The following is an 18104-nucleotide window of genomic DNA, read 5'->3' on the forward strand; positions in this document are numbered from 1 at the left end:
TAGTGTAGCTGGTGACACTGTGAAATCAAAATGATCCAAGATGGGGTTTTTTGTTGTTTTTAACCTTCCATCCCTGTTCATCGTGTTATTTTTTTTTATTTATTTGGTATTTCTTTTGTTCTTGTCTTATTCTTCCTCCATGTCGTCTCCAGGCTGTCCTCAGGTGGGGCAGTAAGCGGGTGGAGTGGAGCAGGCCGAGGTGCCCGTCCCTCTGCACTGCATGGCTGCGATGGCGCCCGCTCTCACCGACGCCCCAGCCGAAGCTCACCACATCCGCTTCAAACTGGCTGCCCCATCCTCGAGTCTCTCACCAGCCAGTGCAGAGAACAACAGTAACGCCAACAACATCCTCATCCACAGCAGCGGCCCCGGAAAGTGCAAGGTCGCCTCCGAAGAGTGCCCTCTCGACTTCTGCGGCGGCAACCAGGAACCGCAGGAACAGCAGCCCCAACCAGACTCCGTGTCCCAGGCCTCGGCCTTGGGCAAACTCCAGCCACTGGTGGCTTCTTATTTATGCTCAGATGTGACATCTGTCCCTGCAAATAAGGAGTCAATCAAGCTGCAAGGAGTCCTCATCAAACAGTCTGTGCTGAAAAGCCACAGAATTCTGCCCAGTTCTCTGCTGAACGGTGGGGGAGAGTTCCTCCTGAGGAGGCAGGCAATTGAACTCTCTGGTGGTCAGCTTAAAAGCCTCATGAGTGGCAACACCAATGGGAGTGGCCAGCCCATGGCACCTGTCAACGGCCTGGCCAAGAAGCTGGCCAGCATGTCAGGCTCGGGCTGCATGGTGGCGGTGAACGGTGACAAGCCTTCCGCCGCCACAGACTCTAACCCCCAGAACCTGCCGTTGGACTCAGAGACCTTCACTGCTACCATATCGGGCCACATCCCGATGAAAGAAGCCCTCAGACAGAAGCATTCCTCCGGTGCTCCTCAGAACACAGATGGAAATAATGTGGAACCACCAGTGCTTCATTCTGCTGCTCTGTCCTCCCTTAACCATGACAACCCGAACTCAACGGAACAGGTTAATTCAAGCGAAGCCGATTTGCAGACGCGTACTGGTCCGCCGCAGGGTTCCGACGGGGAGAGGCCAGGCAGCAGCCAACAGGGATCCCCACAATGCACAGTCACACCAGAGCCGCCTCTGCCCTGCAGTTCATCCTCGGACAGCCTCGACGCTCACGTCAAAGAGCGCACGGCCCTCAACAGCAAGCGGCAGGCCGAAATCGAAAGCCGCCTGCAGCGCCTGCGCAAACGTCTTCAGGTGGTGCAGGCCAAACAGGTAGAGCGGCACGTCCAGCAGCAGCTAGGCGGCTTCTTGGACTCGGCTCTTAGCAGGCTACGAGCCGGGAGCCGCAAGTCGGAGGTGGCGCCGCATTCGGCCGCATGGAGGGCCGGGCGGCACTATTCGTCAAACAGCAGGGACGGCCTGGGCCGGTTCCTGAAGAGCGGTGCCGTGCCCTTGGAGTTGGAGAGGCTGTATCTGAGCGGCTCAGCCAACCTGCATTCAGCAGAAAGCGCCTTTGACTCTGATGTAACTGAAAGCAGCTCTGGTGGGGACTCTGACCTGGAAGAGGAGGAGCTGTCCAGAGTGGACATTGAGCAGCGACATGTCAAAATGTAAGTGCAGTGACCTCACACATTTTCATTTTTTTTAAATGGCAAAACCGCCTGCACTGTACATGATAAAGTCCAGTACTTGCAGAAATATTTGAAGCCTTTATTAAATTTGTTTTTAAATCGTCTCATAATTTTAAAAATTTTCAGTCATTTTAAGGTTTTCAGTAACATCTCCCATTACTCATGCCTGTCATGGTGCTCAGAGCTGCTCAGCTGTCAACAGAAAGTCCCTCCATTTCCAAACACTGCAATATGCTACTCCAGCATAGCAGGTGCTAATGGCAATTATAACTGCCTGCCTCAGTTGTGCTCTGGTCAAACTCCAGGGAGGGGTAGAGATACAGTTCACCCATGCAGCATGTAACCGTGTGGGTGGGATCCTGTAGAGAACACACAAGCTTGGCTGGTCTTAGGGGAAAAAGAGCTTCCTTGTCATACGATTCTGCCTCCTGAGAAGACCCAGGCTGAAACTGAACGCTCTGTTTATCTTTAGAGCAAAATGACTGAGCACCAATAGAACCAGTCATTTAAATTTTTTATTAAAATCTTGAGAAAACTTCAAGGCAGGAGGTAGTGGGTTCAGAGGAGGTGTGGTGTTTGTTTTTGCATGCTTCCTGTTGTAATGTCAGGTCTGTGTCAGCAGGGGCATGGAAATCTGTTGGATGGGAAGTTCACATCAGAGCGCACATCCATGTGTCATTGGAATCAAGAGAGGGAGGGGGCAGTATAGCAGGTGGTTTGGCAGTGTTAATGGAGTTACTGGCCTGAGTGGGATTGGGTAGATTATTAACAAAGTAGCTCTTTATTATCCTCTGCTGTGTTGACTTTAAACCTTTGACCTAAATATCATCATATCCTAACAGGAAGTTCTTATGTGCCTAAACATGTAAACAATTCACAGAGAGGCTTCTGATTCTTACACTTGACATAATTTAAAAGATGAAATAAGAGGAAATAAAACTGGAGTAAATAATTTTGACAAATTTCAATATGGGTGGTGTTAGGGAAAAGATTTGTGTTGATTATAGATTTAATGCTGTAAATGTATATAACAAATAGGACTGTTCGTCAACAACTTCAGTTTGTTTACATAGTGGCAAATCACAACATGTTGATCAGGACGAAACTAGAAAAAGCTAGCTTTAAAGCAGTTTTAAACACTCTTAGCAAGTGTCATAAATTTCAATTACAAAAACTGAATTTAAGATCTGATTATGTACTTGGAAAATATGGAAAATGCTAATGTATCTGACAAAGGTTATACTTTTTTAATTCAGTGATGTAAGTTTGTAAAAATGCATCTCGGAACAGAAAAAAAACTGAACAATGAGTTGCTTTTTTTATTAAAGATTTAATTAAAAAGTCAGTTTTGCAAGTCATTCCAATTCTGTTTTCCTACAGTGACCTTATCTTATGTAGTTAGCTTTATTCATTTGGTTTTGTTAGGATCTAAAAGTGGAAGTTGCTACACTGTTTGTCTTCTATTCTTGTCCTGCATAGATTTACATAAGACATTACCCATAGCTTATCAATAAGTATCTAAAGTTGTTGTAAAATAGCAATCAAATTTCTCTTCTTTTGAGAATTAGATTATTAAATGTGTGATTAGGACACAACAAAGATAATGAACAATTGATGCTTCTATTTGATGTTACAGTTTATTTGTGAAGATTGGCGACCCGAGTTGGGAACTTCAACACCATCAGATGCATAGTTAATTGTAAAATATATTTTTTTAAAAGTAGTTATAACTGATTAATTGATCTAAAGTTACTAGCTATGAGAAGCTTGGCTTTTAAGTTATTTTTAACAGTTGTGTTGTCTTTCGGTATGTTTTTTATTGCTCTCCTAGTAAAACATTTCTCATTACAGCAACCAGGTGGTAATAAAAACATTGCATTATTTGCCAATCACCATGAAGCTGCAAAAGAGCTATCTAACTTTTGCCAAAGGCTTTCAAATTAAAACTTACATGCTCCTAGGGAACAGATCAGAGAAACACTTAAAATTAAGGAATTCTATAGCAAAAACATGTTCTGCATTATCCCTCTTTTATGAAAAGTATTTCAGTGCAAACTATAGTTTATTTCCTTAAAAAGAACTTATTTTTCAGTGTCATCACTTTTGTTTCAGTGATGACACATCACTGAAACAATCAGTGGTCAGTCTTAGAAAATGTCAGCTTACAACAGATGTCATTTTGAGGCACATACTGATCAAATTAATTTACAGAACTATATAGACAAGTCAAAATGATCGCATAGGCAGATTCAGACTTAATTACATATGTTTCAATTTTAATTGCACATGTTTCAATTCAGTCTTGGTTATCTGTAAAATTTTAACTGTACACGTTTATAAACCTAAGGAGATCCTGGAATTGGCACCGTGCCATTAAATAAGCAGCTTACCGTCCTACTGAGAGTTAATTTAAAAAAGTTAATTTTTATACTTCAGTTGGAAAAATGTTAATGCATCGACAGACGAGGCTATATGGGTCTTTTACCAATCATTATTATTATTATTCATGTACTCATGCGCATGTTCAGTGGCTTGAAAGCTGAAAAGCTTGGGAATCAGTTGTAGCATATCACTCTTTATATATGTATATGCTGCTATTAAAGTTTAGCCTCAGTGAGACAAATACAGTTCTCAGAAAAGTCCAAAAAGAAGATAAATATTTCCCTCGCATACTTTCTAAACAAACATATGAGAAGGAATATCACTAGTATAGAGGTTGTAGGTTTTTGCTGCTGTCTATAAATGTGACCACTCGCACTATGTTTTTATATTTATAGAAGTGGATCTTTTCCTTTCTGCATCTATTTGCTCAGGAATTAATTTCTCATTGCAGCGAGCATGTCATGGTTTGTTCCTGCTTTATTTAAGCATAATAACTTTCTAGTGTCCACCTTTTTATAACAGCTTTACTGTCAGACAGCGAAAGCTTCCTGAAGCATGGTCTCCATTAACATGTAGTGACTCAGTGTAAAGGCACATTTTCCACTGATTCTGTTCCAGGAACTAGACGTTAGAGCGGTGAAGAGGTCTGCAGTTAGATGTAACGTTTAGCTATGGTTATCTGTAGCACAGTAGATCATGTGTGCTTGTGTAAGACGTTCTTTTGTTTGGGGAGGAAGTAAAATCAGTTATTAATCAGTGATTGGATGCTGATTGTTTTTTTTTAACTGTATTGTAATCAGTACTGTTAAGTAAGAACTGTTAATCCCGCTGAAGTTAGTTTTTCCGACCTAAAGATAATCTAAAGCTGCTCATGACTAGTTAAAACTTGCTCTTTGAGACTATGGGAGTGTCACCGGTTGTTGGTATCTGTTGTACCATACAATCTGCACTTTAATAAAAACAAAGACAAACGAAATGTACCGAGTTTCTTAACGGAACTGAGCTTTATTTATGATGTAAACATTTGACATTTTCATTTGATATGGAAGCTGTGAATATTTGAGTTTTATTGAGCGAAGTGAAAACTAAAGTTGATATCCCTTCCTGGAGCTAGTGATTCAACAGGTTGAAAACTGGTTCTCGGCGCTGTTCAGCCATGACTCTTTGTTAACATATTTGTCTTCTAGGAAGTGAGGCGTGGGCTTTTCTGAGACTATTATATCACATTTTTCCCATCTAACATTTGGTCTCTGTTAACAATTACCGGCTTAAAGGTGCTACACCACTAACTACTAACATTTTTATGTTTTCTTTGAGCTGCAGCCTCCCAATTCTTTTAATGTCATGTGGGTTGACAGGCGTGTGGTAATGTAACCTGCTTGCGTGTTTGGCCGTGTTGCTTACAAGTAATCCTGCCATGCTTGCTCTATAGACGTGCTTTCCCGTATCTCAGGATTGGTGTTCACCCAACATCTGTTGCAAGCTTAAGTTGCAGGCATTTTTTTTTCTTTGATTGGTGTCCGTTGTAAATGAGAGATCCGTAAGGGGCCTGTACCAGTTGGTGGGTGCTGCTACTTTCAGAAATTTATGTTAATGGCATTCTTTGCTCGAACCGCAGAATAAGTTGTCCTCATTAGATTAAGCATGTTACAAGGAGCACGGCGCGTTCTGTGTTAAGAAACGAGTGGGCACAGTTTCTTGTTTCTGAGGCAACAAAAAATGCTCATCAGGAAATATCAGATCTTACATAATGGCTTATGGAACAATAGAAATATCAGAATTCCTGTAATCTGATCATTAAAAAACAGATTCCTCTCTTCAGTATTTAAAAACCTTCAGATGATCTGACAATCCGGCCAATGTGCTGCTTGTATGATCTGCAGGGTAATTGGGACTACAGCGTGCCTTTCATGCTTATGGCTCAGCATTACTCTGCAGTCTGAGTCACTTAGCTGTGTTGTTTCTTCCCTTCATTGCTGCTGTCCATGTATGTATGCAGTCGAGCGCCTGTATAGGTTTCTGTTCCACTTGACACATCTGGATGTGTTTAGCTCGACCCAAGTTCCCCAACACAAACCCACAGGCGTTACATAACCCCTCTCTTTTATGTAATGACTGCTGCAGCTCTCCGGCTGAATTTGCCCTCTCGTTTTTCCTGCCCCACACCCTGTCCTGCTGGTTGGCCTCATCCGTAATCCCGGTTCCCGAACGGTTTCCTCCTCAAGATTACTTGAAGCAGCTGTCCTGTCAATGTTTCAGTTGAGATAATTTTTCAGCTGTGTAAACAAGTCTAAAATTAGTGACTGTAGAATAAAGAGAATAAGCGGATTTGTATTAATTTAGTTCCTTTTAGTCATTTATTGGTAATAACTGAATTGTAAATATGCCTGCCATGATAACACATTCTGATGGACGATAAATTAGCCCAGAAATTATTGTGATAAACGATAATATTATTTTGAGACAATTTTCAAGTAATATATTGATAATGGCATAATAACGCAAGTTTGCCATCTCAAAGATAGATGAACTTCAATTTTCTACAGAACACTCCACCCTGGGCCTGGAAGACATTTTCAATATACAAAATAAAACACAAGTAAAAACAAAAAGATTAAAAAATACTTTGGTGTAAATCTTTTGATGTGTTTTTTGTTTTTTTTTTAAGTTGGGCCGATCAGAGATTTTGTGGCAGATATTCAACCGCTGATTTTGTAAAGCTTCCAACTGCTAGTGCTGAGTTTAGCTTCTGATTTTTAAGATCTATAAATAACAGCAAATTACATTTTTACCAAGTGAGAGGCCAGTCAGTTAAGACTTACCCATTGTTTCAAAACCAACACAAAATGATTACAGTTGACCTTTGAAACCAACTTAAGGATTTTGCACCAGTGTTTAGAACCATTAGTGGATTAAACTTTCCTAACTTTCTGTCTTTCTTATGGAGTTAGCAGATCTCTGCCATAACTTTTGAGATTTCCAAAAGGCTGGCAACATTTCCTCATCCCGTTTGTTCTGTTCTAGACTGAAGCGGAGTAAAAACTATGCAGCTTTGTCATACTACATTTTTATTGTCTTTTGAAGTCTGTATTGTAGCAGCCAACATGCCTCCAAGAAAATAGTTTCCTTTCTTGTAGCTTCTTGCATATTTTATGCTTCATCTGACATCATTTTTAAACAACCCACTGATATCTCAACACTGAAGATTATTGGTGCCACAGCAACCTGGAGGAGTTTAAGCATAGAGTATTCAACAATATGTTTTTTTTTTTTTTTTGTCTTATCTTCCTGAGAAAACATCTCAGGCCTGAGAAAACATCTCAGGCCTTCAGCTTAGTTTTTCCAAAGTTGAGATAAAAATGTAACCTTCTTATTGCAAGCCTTGGCAAATGCATCAAACTCTTGTTAGATTGTCATGGAGCCAAAAGCAAAGCCTGCAAAAGTGACCTTCACAGTTGGTAGCACTTAAACCTTTAACAATGTGTTTGCGTCAAGCTGCAGTGAGACCCTCAAATTGCAGGTTTCTATCAGTTGTCTGACGTGTTTCTTTGTACTAACAAAAGTCACTTCATGTAAAGTTAGTTTTATTATGGTGTTTCGAAATAGTTGACCAACACTTGAAATCACTGCAACAGAGAAATGAGGCAAGAGGTCAAGGGAGAAGGTGCGTCTGCTGGTTGACAGAGCTTCAAAAAAAAAAAAAAAAAAGACTTTAAAGCTCCACTAGAAGAATGGCGATTGTGTTCAGTGCTATTAGATGTGAGCAGAGCAGTAAACAATTTATTTTGAGGGTACCAAAAGCAGCTGTTGGTGGTCAGCGTTCCTGCAGAGTGTATTTTCATTCAGGGAGAGTTATTCTGCCGGGATGTGGTTGTGTTGTAGAGATTTTTGATCTGTCAAGTAGGAAAAACAAAGCTTTTGCTCATTTGTAAGACTCTGATGAAAGAGATTATTCAAATAAAAAATTTTGGTCAAAAACCCTTTTGACACAAAAGTAGAGTTCAGTGGTCACAAGGAGAGCTGAGGAGCAGTAATATGAAAACATGTGACTGGTAAACACTTTTGTTCTCCTCAGGGAAGCATTGATAGGAGTGAAGTTTTACTCATAAAAGACAGCAAGGTTTTAAGAGTGCCTTCTTGTTCCCCACCACCCAGCTGGACTGCAGGGACATGAAGTGGGTGAAGATGGAGGCTGGTACACAAAGTTACAGCTAATGGGAAGAACCCTTTGATTGACATTTAACAGATGAGGGCTGAACATGTCAAGTGTAATTTAGACAATCTACAAAAGGTAGAACTATAAATGTAATCTGCGTTTGTGACGAATGTTAGCTCCAATCTGTGAGGAGCAAAACCTTCATGGTTATCTCTGGATAGCTGCATATTTAATGCATCTATACGCAACTGAAAACACTATAGTAGATGAATTATACTAATGTGTCTTATGTTTTCGAAGCACATTTGCAAAGTGCATGAATACTGGACACTGATCCAGATCTTCTTTTCTCATGGATAGATTTCTGTTGTTATACTGGTCTGAGTAACCAATAAGAGTTTCAGTCTGATGTTTGAATTTACTCACAATGCAAGGCTGGCAACTTCCTTCACCCAGCTTAGACTTTGAAGTAGGGCTGCAGCTAATAATTAAGCTAGTAATCAGTTATTTTTCAATTATTCTGACAATTAGTTGGATAAGAAAATATTGGCACATTCTGTAAATTTTTCATTTTACTGCTTAAGTTTATTTTATACTATTGTAATATTAGAAATGAATTAAGATACAAATTATTGTATTTCTTTTTATAAATAAGAAATAATAGGGATGTCACAATCAGTTTTTTGTTTTTGTTTTTTTCTTTTGCCCCTGAGTTAGTCATTTGATTTTGAGTATTGTCTGATAGAGTCCTAATCTGATATTTAAAAAAATATTTGGTGGGGGGGACTACATTAAATGTAATCTAGAGCGGGGTCACTGGCAGTTTTGTACATTTGTGTTTCCATTGCATTATGGAAATGAAATGGAGTGGGTCTCCTCTCTGCTCTACTGCAGTCAGACTGACTGTCTGCAAGTGCTCTCTGCAGTGTATCTGCAGTTCTATTGGTGTTTTCTCATTTTGTCTCCAATAAACCAGAGACTGTTGATAGATTTGTCACTAGTCATTTTTTTGATAAAAAAGTTTCTGGAGGGTCTGAAAAGTTGCTAAACACTCTACGCTGATGATGTGCTCTGCTTTACAGCAGCCACTGCTGCAAAGTGCTGTGCATGTATTGTTTCGAGATGGTCTGACTCTGTACCACCTCATAACTGTAGATACTGTTGTTCTTGTTTTGTTTAGAGTAAATGTAAATGTATATCTGATCCCTGACCAGGATGTGATGTCTGATTCTGATCCAGTGTGAAACTATGTGATCGGGCTGAATTTCAGGTCACATGATCGGATCAGGATTATCCGTAATTTTTAATGCCTAAAATGAAATAATTTTCCTTTAGTGTACACTTTTTTTTTTTTACCATTAACTGATTAATAATTGGATATCCAAATGTTCTAGGAGATTTTTTTTCCTTTTTTTAATTTTTTTATACCGCTTAATAAGTTGTGGTAGAACATATTTACAAAGGGTTTTTTTTTTCTACCTTAAGATACAATAACCTTAAAGCCAATGTAGTTTTGGCTTATTACTACAAGTGTGTTACTCTTCCACCAGTTGACTTTGTTTTTTGAATCTGTACACTCCAGTTAACGATTAATTGATGCCTAAATAATTTTTAAATTATTTCAATAATCAAGTCATCACTGTTAATCAGAATAAGTGTTTCAACTCTACATTAAAGTAGTTAAAATAGCAGTGAGAGACTGAAGGCTTTTCAAATCCAAATACATAATGTTGCAGACAAACGTAACTGATGACCCTCGTATAAATGTTCCATTTGAAAATTCAGCTTTGTATTTATAACGAAGCATAAATAAATGCTAACTGTCTCATGATGCATGACAAGGCATGGGGCGGTATGTGATTCTGTATTGACACAAAGCAAATTTACTTTTTACACATTTAAAGCAATAATAATCCCATTATTCCTGTTGCTGTAAAAAAACAACACAGCTTTAAATGTTGTGGTTACAATAGCGTTACAACAGCTATGTTTTATATATAGTCCTAAGGAAAAATATGCAATAATATTCTGTGTAGTTTACTGGTAGAACTTTAGTGTTCATTTTGCAAAATACTGCATGTTTTGGCCATTCTGCTTTTTATAAATCAACACTGGAGGTACAGAAAGCTGATATTACCAGTTTAATTAGTCAGACTGTTTGATAAGGCAGCCAACCTGCAGTCAGCTGCTTACCAGATGTACTCCTCTTAGCTTGCAAAGTGTTGTTTTAAAACAGTGTTGCCTTCAAAATAGTGTTGGGTGGCACTCTGTTAGTTACCACAAAATTACTGTTTGGTTTTTCTTCACCATAACTTTTTCCAAAAAAAGCCACATTTATCTGCCTTAATCTGCCTTACTCTGTATTAGTCGGAGAACTTCAATTCTTTCTCTAGTTCTAAAAACTCTTGCCTTTAAAAATCATTGTACAGCATGATATCTGAATTTTGCCAATAACTTTACATGTCTAAGTACATACTTTGAAAGGAATACCAAAATACAATGATCTGTCTCTAGCCTACTTTATCTGACATCAGAAAGTTATTTTTTTACACTTACTGACAAAGTTTCAATGTGGGAATACTTTGAAACTTCATTCTTTGGGTATATATTTTAAACCGCTCAATTATTGTTTATAATTCAACAATGAATGAAACCACTTGTAATACTTCACACATGCAACAACATGTAATGTTTGCAACATGTTGTTTTAGATAATGTTGCTCTGAATCTTGGCTTGTAAAGACTTGTCAGTTGATCCAACACTTTTCCCTTGCATAGCAACATACCATCATTTGTGTTTTTTTTCTCTGATGTCGAACTGCAAAAACCTTAAATAGAGGTACATCTACAAAAACACTTAATATTGTACAAAAAAGGTAAATATTGTTTTCCTACTCATTTCAGAAAGTTTAGCTCATATTATATAGATTTATTACACACAAAGTGGAATATTTCAAAATTCTTTTTCTTTTAATTTTGATTGTCTTACAGATCATGGAAACCCAGAATTCAAAGTCTCAGAAAAATAGAATATTGTAAAAAAAGGGGTAAATATTGGTGCCACACCCAAATATTCAGGGATTCATGAGCCTCTAAATGATCTTTGTCTGGGTTAGTAGACCACACAATCACGGGAAAAACTGTTGACTTGACAGATATCCAGAAAACTGTCATTGACACCTTCCACAAGCCATCCTAAAGAATCTGGTTGTTCATGGCGCTGAATCCAAGCATGTTCATTGGAAGTTGATTGGAAGGAAAAACTGTGGTAAGAAAATGTGCAACAGTGATAACCGCATCCTTGAGAGGATTGTCTGGCTCTTTCCATTCAGGCCTTAGCATTCAGGCCTTGGTTTTTTCCATTCAGACTAAGACCTGAATGGAAAGAGCCACTACTCACAGATGAAGCCTTCACCTGGGACACAAATGTTGCCTCGTATCAAGTCACTCCTAAATCAGAGACTGCACTGTTGCTTTGTGGTTCAAGGTCATATTTTATTTGGAAATCAAGGTCCATGAATCTGGAAGAAAACTGTAGAGGTACAGAATCCTATGTTTTCATGGTCAGTGATTGGTTTCATTCTATGTACAGGAAATCTGAGTTTTGCTTTCTGAAATAAGTGACAAAACATTTTTGATATTCAGATCTTTTGAGATGCCTCTGTGTATTTATGTATTCTGTGTATATTTGTTCTATGTTGTGGTTATACAGTAAAAATCGATCAGGGAAACAGTTTCAGGGCTAATGCATGAAGAAGTGATTCATTCATGGGAAAACTGAACCTTTACATCTGGAAATTTCTCCTGGATTGATGATTTGTGAATTATCAGTGATGTTTCTGTGTTCAGCTGTCACTCAGGAAACCTGCTGGGTTTTGGCTCAGATTTGGGCCACGTTTTTCAGGATCAGTGTAGCGTACTGGTTCCCAGTGACGAACCACATGTGCGCTGTATCCAGAGAAGCGCCACGCTGCAGAATGTGCTGACAGCCAGGAAACGGCAGCTGTAGAGACTGCCGTTGGTGCTTTGTGTGCTGGAGCTGTGGGAGGAGAGCACATCCCGTTTAGAGTGGTGGTGGGGGTGTTGAGCAATCCCTCCTCTTCCTCATTCTTCTCCGCGCCTCTGATGATTGAGGTGATTGGATGTGTGATGTCCTACAAGTTTTCATATTTGACTACATTCAAATCCAAACTCTGTCCGTTTCACTCAGAGGCAACTAGTCACTCAGGTCTACTGTTGTACTAAGACTCAACGCCTTTTCAGCAGTAGCGTTGTATTTTTGTCTTTTTGGAAAATAAATTATTCAACAGCAGTTGAATTTCCAGGTGGAGTTGATAGAGCTGTAAACAGTTGTGTATCTTGTGCTCTGATTTGTGAGTTAAAATGTAAAAGCAAAAATCAAAACTTAGTAAAAAATGAAAATTCAGACCTAAAAATATTTGTCTGACATTCATATTTCACTTCTAGACCATTTGCCAATACAGTGTGTGTGTGTGTGTGTAAAAGAACAAAGGCAATACAAATGACTCATAAGTTTGCCAAAAGATATGAAGAAGCAGAAGCATTCTGCTTCTTCATATCTGAGCATTCTGTTCAATAAACAGAATGCTTCTGTTTATTGAACAGAAGCAATAAAACTGTCCATCCATATATGGTTATCTACTGAAATAGGTTTAGAGTCCCACCAATCTAAATGGTATTTTTTACAGGTAATTTCCCCTAAAACGTAGAAAGTATATCTTACGAACAAAGACGATTCCTTTAAGCATTAATTTAATTCAGTGATGTTTCCAGTTTTGAGGGGTTTTTTTTGACAAACATTATGTACAGGACAGTCAAAATGATTAAATGATTGTCTGGCACGTTTGAGTTTCTTTGTTTAAACACAGACTCCTGCTTAAATTAGTGAGAAAATAGGACCTTTTATTCTAAACATTCTGTAGATTCTCATTAATTGCACCTTGACAGTAACAGATTGGCCTTAATCCTCCTGGGCCTAAATTTAATAAGCTGTCCCTTAAGATTTTGGTCCATATTTGACATGATAGCTTATCACAGTTGCTGAAGGTTTGTCAGCTGCACAATGATGTGAATCTCATGTTCCATTACGTCTCTAAGGTGCTCTATCTGTATGAGATCTGGTGACTGGAAGCCATTGTAGAACACTGAACTCATTGTAGCGTTCAAGAAACCAGTCCATGCAACTAAACGTTGCTAAAAAGGATGTTGCAGTTGAACTGTAGACTCATCGTACCAGGCAATGTTTCTTCCAATCTGTTGTCAGATTATGGTAAACCTGTGTGAACCTTAGCCCTAGCATTCCTGTTCTTTTGTTGTAGCTAGTCTGCTTCAAAGTTTGCCTGCAGTCTTATAAGTTGCTGTTTCCACATGCATTTGTAATGAGTAGATGTTTGAACTACTGTTGCCCATCTGCCAGATGAAAGGAATGAGAAAACAAGAAGAAACATTTTCAAAGAAAAAATGCTAAGTGAGTTCAGTCCTTTACCTCCTTGTCACCTCAACTCATGCTGAGTCCATTACCATTTGGCTAGATGTTTGTTCTTTCAATAGTTGTCTGTTTAACTTCTTAGCAGCTGGTCAGATTTAATGGACAAGTGGGATGTAGTTGAGGGTCTGCTTACATGCAAGTTTGTGGTCAGTCTGCTAATGAGCTTCCACAGGTGATTCTTTTTTTTTTTTATGTTGGGTCTTAGTCTAGGCTTGGTTTTTTGTGGGTTCGACTAAAACTGATAAATGCATTAAGTTTCTACCATACAATTTGATGGGTTTCTATTTGTGTTCACAAGTAAATGTACCTTATATAGTGAGTCTATGTGTTCATAGTTCTTGTATATTTGTATTGGCTATATAAACATGTTATACAAAATGTAGAAAGACCACTCTCAGGTTTCACCCAGAAAACTTGCTAAGCCTGGTGGTCGGGGGCTCAGGCAGTGATTCATCCAACGGTCCGTTGTGTTTTTGAGTTAAAAATGTTTAAAGTTGACAGAAAATATCACTTGATAACTATGTGTTGTTGAAAGATTGGAGATCAATATCTGAACACCAAGTGTAAAGTCTTAAAATGTGAACAGTTTTTAAAAACTTATATAAGCAATTCTTAGCCTGGCGGGGGCACAAGTAAAGCCTGTTGGCCCACCAGGCTTATAATGCACTGGGAAAAACACAGTGTATTAATAACTATTGCCCAATGACCAAGTAGGTTTGCAATCATAACTTAACTAAACCCTGACCTTGTAGTAAAAAAAATGTTTATCATTCCAAGCGAATTTGCTACCTCAGTTTATATTCAAATTGTTCATCTCTATATTCCTTATTATAAAATTACATTTTGCTGTCAATGTTAGACATTTGCCACTTTAGATTAAGAATGAGCAATGTCCTTTGACTATTTTGTCATTTTTCATCCTCACCAGTAACAATACTAAGTACTGAGTGGTTTCCCAAATCACTCCAGTGCTTCTCAGGTCGGATACAGAATTCTCAATTAGCCATTTAGCTTTAAATGGCATTTCTTGCCTTGGATGGAGATAGTTTCATGTGGTGACCCTGGCTTTCACCAAATACAAACATGCTAACCTATTTTAAGGTTATCTGATGAAAACTTTGATTATGGTGAATAAATCAAACTAAATTTCAAGTATTTTAACGTGCAACAATATCATAAATAACCCTGCTTTAATCAGCGATTGCCAGGGATTTTGGTCCAACTTGTGAAATAAATCATGTCTTTGACCCGCCGACTGTTGATGACAACCCTGGTTTCTTTATAGGCAGGTCAATGCTGCTTTCTGTTCTCTCTTCAGAAGTTTAAGCTCACATTATTCTGTTTCAGTATGAATTTCTGTGATCATTTTCCAGTCCTCCCCCCCTCAGGGACTTTGCACCTGGCTCATTCTCCCTCTGTTGCCTCAGATGTCCACCCAGCTCTCACTGAATCACACCATAAAGCCAGCAGCTCTAAGAACCTGAACACACTTCAGCCTGTCAGTTTTGCTTTGGAAAAAGGCTCCATGACGACTTATGTATGTTAATAAACCACCTTTAACAAACCACCTTTAACAGTGCACCTATCTGATGCGGCGTGTGGTTGCCTAGGATTGTCGCAGTGTCTGTCACTGTAGTTTGTGAAAGGAGAGCATGACTGTTTACCTCAGCAGAACAGGATTAAGTCTGTAGAAGAGCAAAAGGAAGTGGTGCTAGCAGGAAATACTGCAGCTGAATTGTTAGCTGTCCTTGATGTTGTGTTGCAGTGAACGAGCCATAGATGGGCAAATGTTGCATTTGGAAAAGAAGGGAGGAATTAAGTGGTTCTTGATTAAACTGATTGGTGGCTGGCATCTGCTTTTAGGGGACAGGAACTGTCTCTGATCAGCTTCTCAATAAGGCAGGATCCCTGCTTGGATTATTGGTTATCCCAGTGTGTGCTCCTCTGTTTCCTGACCCAGCCCCACCCCCTCCAGCACTCTGTGGCCTGTAGATTGCTTTTAAAGCCCGTCTGTTCCTCTGCAGACTGCCAGAGCTTCCCAGCCCCCGTTGTCCCCATTTTCCACCCCTCTTCCCTTGCTTCTCGTGCTCTGGGCGGTGTGTGCTCTCTGCAGATTCTAACCGGGTCCTTGTGAAGACTTAAACAGAGATGAGGTTTGAAGAAAGAGAATGCACAGGGGTCCGAGGTCTATCTTTGTTTGCCATTTGAGTCATTATTTTCATTGTTCAGCTAGTGTCACTGTGGCCTACATCTTGGAAGAACAGCTCCCCTTGTGGTAGCTGCCTTTTGGTGCAGGAGCAGACATTTTCCTCTCATGTCTGCCTTTGAAATGCCCATTCTGTGTGTCATACTGGTAAAATGGAGTACCCAGCTATGAGCTTTGCACACTGTTTACAATGGGAGATAACAGTGGTACAGAAGCACCTTTTTGTTTTGTTTTTCTTCATCTATAAAGCAGTTGTAATGTTTTTGTTTTTGGCTTCAGTACTCCTCTAGGCTCCCTGCAGCTGTCATTAGTGGGTGTTATCTGTAATGCTGATTCACTGACCTCTGCAGTCTGACGGGGGAAATGCTGCTTTAATGATCAGTGTGCATTACTAGTACTTTAAAAACAATGACCCTATCTACCTCCTAACTACTGGAACCTGTTAATAAATCCACTGGTGTGAAAAATGACTCTAGGAAGTGTGAATTTTATGTATTTGTGTCCCATGAAGTGGCTCAGCTGTAAACATTTTCCCCCCTACAGATGGAAGCGGGCAGAGAGCCGCTACACCGTGGAGAGAGCTGGTATCATCAGCCACTGGAACTGGCTTCAGGCCCACATCTCGGACCTGGAGTACCGCATCCGACAGCAGACAGACATCTACAGACAAATTCGTGCCAGCAAGGTTGGTTACTGCCATTTCCTTCCTAATCATCTCTGCATGGCCCTGCTGTATAATTGGAAGAGGACTTTCATGTTTTTACAGAACTAGAACCTAGCCTTTATTGATTCGCAAAGGGAAAATTCAGATGCAACAGCAGCATTATGTATATAGGTTCACACAAAACAATAAATAAAAAACAAGATTAACAATAATAATAGTAACAGTAACATACTGTATAAGACTAAAATAAAAATTATGGTGCATTTATTGGATATAAGAATATCCAACTCAAGATCCAAGAGGTGCTGCTGAGTACACAATGTTTCCAGCTGTAGTTTGTTGCTGCATATTGCATAGTTAAATATGTATTTCACAGGTAAATATTTGTAAGAGAAAACTGAGCTAGAATCATCTGGTTGCAATTGTAAAATTTTAAACTAGTATTTCAGTCGTAAACTTTTTTTTTTTTTGGCTTCTTGATCAGTAAACACATCATACTAAGCACCATCGGCTAACATCAACAGAAACACTCTTGGATGTTTAACCTATTGCTGAGGAAAAATGACTTCTTAGCTATTTTTAGTATCAGTGAGGTATTAAAAATTAGATTTGATGAAGCAAGAAGCTGGAAGAAGCTAGACTTTGAGCAGGTAACAGAAAGCCTGATTGAATGTAACAGATTTGCTCTGCTTTATACTTTGGAACTTTAACCTTGGAGCTGTGGAACATGTGTGATGTGAAAATGTTGGCCCTTTGGGAATCTTGAGCGAGGGTAGGCTGTCCGCTTTCTATGGAATTTACATGGAGTCTGTTGTTTTGGTGTTCATAAATGTTAATCACAAATATGAAATGCTGAGCATATTTTGGTCTCTCTAGGCCCCTGTATTGTAGGGCTACATTATATTAGAAAATCATGCACTAGAGGAATAATTAAATATTTTGATGATAAATCTTCCATTTGCCTCGCACACCAATTTCTCGTCTGAGGTGCTTCTAACTCTTGCTGTGTGTTTTTATCTCTGAGCTTAAGCATTATCATGTTAGGTTTGACTCTATCTTTTGACACTTTGAATATAATTTCCTACAAATAAAGTGCCATTAAAAGTTCTTTGACATTAATATTGCACATAGTGATATGACAATATTTGCCTCAAATATGATGAATTTTGCTTTGCATGGCAGTAGTATCTTGAGTTTGTTGTTCGGAGTCTCTCTGGTCTCACCAGACACAGGTGAAGCTGCCGACTATTATTGTCAGGAGTGACTTGAAGGACCTTAACAGTAGAGAGCAGGGAGGATGTTGGAATTGTATTTTAGCATGTATATTTTTATTGTGATATTTAACAGGGATATCATAATCGGTATACTTTTTGTGGTTAAAGTTGAACACATGTGTTTGATCCATAGGGTTCTGTAGAGTTGGGAGGACTTGCCCCCAGTGCTTTGCTCACAGCTGGCACCGAAGTGAAGACGGAGCCTGTAAATGCTCAGGTAACTAACAGCTTTTAGTGTTTAAACTGCCGACCTTTTATCGGAGCAAAAT

General features: G+C 39.2%; 1 protein-coding gene across 4 annotated transcripts in view; it reads left to right on the forward strand.

Annotated features, from left to right (window-relative positions):
• Positions 1-18104, forward strand: part of LOC116727096 (KAT8 regulatory NSL complex subunit 1) — a 43319-nt gene that overhangs the window by 7097 nt on the left and 18118 nt on the right. For 3 of the 4 annotated variants that reach the window (XM_032574228.1, XM_032574227.1, XM_032574229.1), the window contains exons 2-4: positions 153-1623; positions 16441-16582; positions 17969-18052. In XM_032574228.1, coding sequence (XP_032430119.1) covers positions 221-1623; positions 16441-16582; positions 17969-18052 — 1629 coding nt within the window. In that variant the 5' untranslated portion in view covers positions 153-220. The remainder of the gene's footprint in view (positions 1-152; positions 1624-16440; positions 16583-17968; positions 18053-18104) is intronic. The other variant, XM_032574230.1, reaches the window with a different exon arrangement.

The sequence above is a fragment of the Xiphophorus hellerii genome, chromosome 10 (assembly GCF_003331165.1).
Source record: "Xiphophorus hellerii strain 12219 chromosome 10, Xiphophorus_hellerii-4.1, whole genome shotgun sequence".
NCBI lineage: Eukaryota > Metazoa > Chordata > Actinopteri > Cyprinodontiformes > Poeciliidae > Xiphophorus > Xiphophorus hellerii.